This window comes from Alosa sapidissima, chromosome 2, assembly GCF_018492685.1.
Source record: "Alosa sapidissima isolate fAloSap1 chromosome 2, fAloSap1.pri, whole genome shotgun sequence".
Classification (NCBI taxonomy): domain Eukaryota; kingdom Metazoa; phylum Chordata; class Actinopteri; order Clupeiformes; family Clupeidae; genus Alosa; species Alosa sapidissima.
The window spans coordinates 35651854-35657589 of NC_055958.1; the positions used below are offsets into that span (position 1 = coordinate 35651854).

Sequence of the window (5736 nt, forward strand, 5' to 3'; positions counted from 1 at the left end):
CAGCATACGCCGGGGGAGGAATGCCAGCTTTACTTGGAGACGGGGAGAGGGGGAACAGAAATAGGCAACCTTTGACCCTCTGTACTGCAGATCTCTGAACCAATCGCAGCTCATTCTCAGACGTGACACTACATGGAAATAGAATGTGTAGAACTGGCAAGGTCTAGAGTTCTGTAATCAATTCACATGCCAGAAATGACTTGGTACAGTCGTCAATGCTAGGGATGTTTTTGGTGTACAATCATAGATATTTTTAGCATGTTGAGGTACACCGACTAAATATTGTGGATGATCTGTGTGATAAGTTACTAATATTTTTCTTCGTTCACATAAACTGAATTCTTTCCTAAATACGCACATCCAGACTATGTTGCTGTGCAGGGGTAGTGGGGCATGGGGGCGTCACTTAGACTAAACACTGCTCTGATATTGACTTCATGGGTTTATGTGCAACAGCATGAGTGGAAGATAGACCAGTGTTTTCACAGCTGAGGTGCATGGCATGATTTAATTGCCTTGATAAGTCCATGGCGAGAAAGTGGTTTCAATTGACACGCCACTGTGTCATATAGAAGCATGTAAATGTGTTTGCACACACACTCAAACACACACACATACACACACACACACACACACACACACACACACACACACACCCTGCCATAGAACACAGTGCCGTACATGCCATTCCTTGTCTGCATACATACTGTACACACTCACATTAGGAGACACCTGCATTCTCGCTAAATGAGACTCACGTTCAGAGTCTTGGTTTTTGAAGTAACCAACAACCCGGATTTCGTCATCCATGCGATCAAATGCTCTTAATTCAAGCGCATTATCAAGTACTTCCACTGGATCCTCCATTAACTGTGAGAGCAAATGAGAGAAAGAGATAGAGAAAGAAAAGAAACAGCAATATCTATAAATTTGACATTGATCTTCTCTTTAGCTTGATGACTGCCCTTTTTGAATCTTTTTAAATAGGAAAGCAGATAGTTTACTGAGAGGGGTGGATAGAGCAGGGTAGCTTAACCCATGCAACTTACGTCTAAAAGGAACTCCACAAGGACATTTGCAGAGAGCATCCCATCAAACTCGATCACACGGTCGTCTTTGAAGATGTAAACACTGCCCTCTTCATCCAGGCCTGAGAGCGAAGGGGAGAGAGCAAGCCAGAGAGATGAACAGAAAGGAACCCGGGAGAGGAGAATGGAAGGAAATAGAATGCAGAACAGAACAAAATGGAACAGAATCGATCAGAACCACATTGGAATGGAAATCAACGGAACACAAATTACAAATGTTTTGTGTGTGTGTGTGTGTGTGTGTGTGTGTGTGTGTGTGTGTTGTGTGTGTGTGTGTGTGTGTGTGTGTGTGTGTGTGTGTGTGTGTGCGTGCGTTCGTTCGTGTGTGTGTGTGATGGGGGGGGGGCATCAATTTCAGCAGACAGCACATAATAATTGTCCTTTATAAAACTCGGAGATAGTGCTTTTTTTTATCTTGGACATCAACAAAGACACCAGACATAATTTCACTGCATTTCTTACTTCCAGTAACTATATGCATGTGACAATAAACTTCCTTGTATCCTTGTATCCTTGTAACAAAGGACTGTGACACAGCTATTTCATGACAGAGGCTGGCTCACCGAGTTTCTTAGCAACCTTGGCGTCTTTGTGGGAATCGACCATGCCAAAGCCGATGTTCTTCACCTCCAGGACTTGGGCTGCCAGCTGCTCAACAAAACAGAACAGACCAGGAGGCATCAGGTGCTGGCATCAAATTGATGCCCTTAATCCTAAAGCACTGACATCTTTTTTTCAATGCTGTACTGTATTCTGCATAAACAGCAACGGCAATGACAATGGCAGACTGTGGATTTGTGATAGATATGTCATATTGATTACTGATTTGTGATAGATATGTCATATTGATTACTGATTTGTGATAGATATGTCATATTGAAATGCAGCTTGGTGGGTAAAGTATGTTAGTGGATTTTAAGAAATAGGTAGATTCCATATGCCCACAATCTGTATCAGGGGACAACCTCAAAGAACCAAAAAATATGCCTTTCCCACAATGTTTATTATAATACTTGCAAACATTATTCAGAAGATGGATATTGAGCCGTTAGCAGGCATTGCGCACAGCAGTCTGCATGTCCTCTCATGAGTGTCCTGGCAAAGGTTGCTTAAACATCAGCAGCTCGTAATCATCTATTTAACCCAAATACTAGATCAGTCCCCTAATCACTGTTTAAAACAGTTTAAAACAGTTACGTAAAATTTCGCTTGTGATAGAGATTTAAAAGTGCCTCAGAGGTGCAACAGTTATCACCATGCGAAAGAACATGCATGGTATTCAAATTACGGGCAAATCTGTGATTTTCAAGCCGTTATATGTCATTGATGAAACTGACAAATCATGTAACAAGGCATAGTCTGTGTACTGTATAATGATAAGAAGCCCTGTGTGAGAGAACAAGGCAAAAATAAGGTGACAAATTGGGCTTATAATGGCAATGCTAACTCGATCACCCCCCAGTGAGTAATACATGCATGCATGGGTGGATACAATCACTGCTCTATAATCATTTCTGAGGTGATTGCTCTCTACAAATACTACCCGAGAGCTCTCTGAAGTCACTGCGATGTGAAGCCGGCTGACAAAAGAAGCCAAAAGAACAGTAGAGTGTTCTAAGAATACTGCTATCAGGTCTCCCTGGACAGCGCCTGATTGGAACATAAATTAAGAATAGAATGGTCTGGTATGGTGTCCTCGGCTGTAATTGGCACCCACTCTGGCACTCTCACAGAGGTAGAATGGACAGCAGAGATGGATTTGTCACCTGAATGATGTTAGTGGTTTAAGTCTAGGCCTCTGTTGCCCTAAGCTCAGCAACTTACTGTGAGTACTTTGACATTTTAAACACCATTACAGATCGCAAAGGCTAATTCATGTTGGGAAGGAGAACACAGTGACATACTTCTGTCAAGGTGAAAGCAATGAGCATTTTAGCCACTATTAGTATGCCACTGCTTCTTTGTATAGGGGATAGCAAGGAAGAAAATAATTGTACTTTGTTTGTATGGACTCAAAGATGTAATCAACCAATCGTCTAAGTATTGATATAAGGTCCTCAAATTTTGTGTAAGTGTGTAAGTTGGAACCAATCGTCTGTAGTACTGATATAAGTTCATGAAATTGGGTGTAAGTGTGTAAGTTGAAATTGTTGACTGAGTTTACTGTAGAGGATTTCTTTACAGTTTTGTGTCACACCTAATTAGACACCACTCATATAATTACTTAAGCATGTGAAACTTGTGCGTGGAGACTTATTTCAAGCCCAGCCAAGTGAAACGTGAGAGCACAAGAAATTCAAGGCCAATAACTCTTTTAGGCAAGACAGCTGGGCTGCTTTTCCTCTCACGGGTGGGACAGGCAGAGACAATACACAGTACTGGCATCGGAGGAAAAATCTTCCTCAAGGAATTGGTCTGGTGCATCCTGAAACCGATGATAAAAATGGCAAGCAGTGCCACTGCTAAGCACAGATTATAAAGTAATTTGTGTGGCTTGTTGGTTAATGCCATGGTGCCCTTGAAATCTATGTACAGTATGAGTGAGCAGGAGGTTGTGTGTGGGGTGGGGATGGGGGGTGGGGAGGTGTCCGGTTTCAGCCAGGAAGGCACTGTAAGTTGTGATTGGCAGGGCCTACTATAGGAAACAAATGTGAATTAGAATAAATTGAAGGAGATGACAGCAGAGGAGAGAGACAAACCAATGATGACCTTGGCAGGAGCACACATATGTTCTTGGACACATACCCACACACACACACACACACACACTCAAAGTCATCTGTGACCCAAGAACACTATTACTGTAACACCAGTGGGCCCAGTGTCGTGCATCAAAACCAATTGCACATTATTAATCAGTGACATATTAGCATTGCTAGTCATGACCATTGTTGAAGTTCTAAGGCGTGTGTGCAGATTTGAATGTTCAACAAAATCTACAAAACACGCTGTGACCAAGCTCAATAATTGGATTGGGCTCAATATACCAGACTTTCTGTGGATGTTTAAAGACCAGGAGATCAGGCAATGATAACAATGTAGCAGCCGAGTGAACACTCCTACTAATGGAAGCCATTTTTCACTCACAAATGACACTAGCGTCTATTCCTAGACTAGATTCTCTCCTGTTCACTGTCATTGCATTGTTTCTATTTTCCAGCAGTGGCTTGAGTTGGTATGTTTATAGTGACCTTTCCTTCACTTGCGACTGTTATTTGTCTCTCTCTCTCTCTTTCTCTTAACTCTGTGCAAACACATTTGATTCTCAACACTAACATGCCATATTCCCTTATTCTCATTCTGGCACCAAGATTGCTATTTCTGCAGTTCCCTCTCGACAATACACCCAAATAAGGCCTTCTACCATATTAGTTCTATGTTATCCACAAGCGAAAAAATACATGATTGCTCTGTTAGTTACATTCATATACTTGTCCCACGCATGTCAAATCATTTCTGTCTCTCTGACTTTCCATGTTAACTAAGTCCTCTTAGCCCACCACCTCCTCCACCTCCTCCACCTCCTCCCTTCTCCTACCATACCTCCAGGACGAGCTCGGTCATCTGGAACTGTTTCTGCTGATCCTTGGCGGTGGGTGGTGGAGCGTGGTAGAGCAGGCATAGCATATCATACTTCTTCAGGGCCTTCTTGAAGTTCTTGTCGTCGATATCCAGGACGCGGTCCTTGCCATCGTAGCTCGGGAAATGGAGGCCTTCCTCGGCCAGGGAGTGGAGAGGCGCCAGACACAGGCAGGAAAAGAGGAGCAGCCAGTGGGTCCTCATCTTCTTGGGCTTCCGCTTCAGCTATCCAGCTGGCTCGCCAAAATAAATAAATAAATGAAGCAAAAAGACACCTTACACCTTAGCCTACTAGGGACACCAAGCACACGCTTCAGAGCGTGTCTGAAGACTCAACACAGATTCTCTTCCTCAGTAGATTGAAGTCAAGTCCAGTCAAAGATAAGGCTGATCCCTGCCGCTCGGGGTGGCGTTGCTGTCCTGCCTCGTCTGACCGTGTCTCTGGCCTTGCTTTGGGACCTGCTGCCCCTGTTTCTGCTCACTCTGTCCTCTGTGTCCCTCTCCCCACCGAAGACAAAGAGAAAGACGCGTCGAGGATCCAGGCGATGGGACAGGGAAGAGGTGGCAGAGGGGCTGGATACCTTACATAGTAGCACCCCCTCCCTCCCCCTGCTCCACCATCAGCGTTGGCCCTTTTTTAGGAGCCCAGTTGTTTTGGGGCTAAAAATAGCTCAGAGGGCTGCTGAAGAGATGGACAAACTGGAAGGCCGGCGGAGTGGATTCAGCTGAACGAGCTTACGCTAGCATACTGTAATATGAATGACTTGCTGTCTGATTAAGTTACCAAATGACTTTCAAGTGTGAGACATTTAAAGAGAAAGATTACTGTATTTTGGTAGTAGTAGTTTATTTAAATAGTTCTAGGAGTACTTTATTTGAACAATTTTACATATTTTTTTTACATAAGTGGGCATGTAGCTGATAGGATGTCTTGAGGTAAATATGCAAGTATATGCCACAATTGGATGCTTGTACGGCCATGAGCATCCCAACCATCAGCCATAGTGCTGACAGCCATTAGAAACACACTGGGGATGGTTAGTGGCATCTAAATATACTGTGTTGTCAG

At 43.5% G+C, this 5736-nt stretch overlaps 1 protein-coding gene across 1 annotated transcript in view; it reads right to left on the reverse strand.

The window, feature by feature from the left end:
• Positions 1-5272, reverse strand: part of casq2 (calsequestrin 2) — a 9344-nt gene extending 4072 nt beyond the window's left edge. The window contains exons 1-4 of the mRNA XM_042072463.1: positions 4632-5272; positions 1652-1736; positions 1050-1150; positions 759-870 (exon numbers count right to left, since the gene is read on the reverse strand). Of these exons, the coding sequence (XP_041928397.1) occupies positions 759-870; positions 1050-1150; positions 1652-1736; positions 4632-4871 (538 nt within the window). The 5' untranslated portion in view covers positions 4872-5272. The remainder of the gene's footprint in view (positions 1-758; positions 871-1049; positions 1151-1651; positions 1737-4631) is intronic.
• Between the last annotated feature and the right edge of the window lie 464 nt (positions 5273-5736).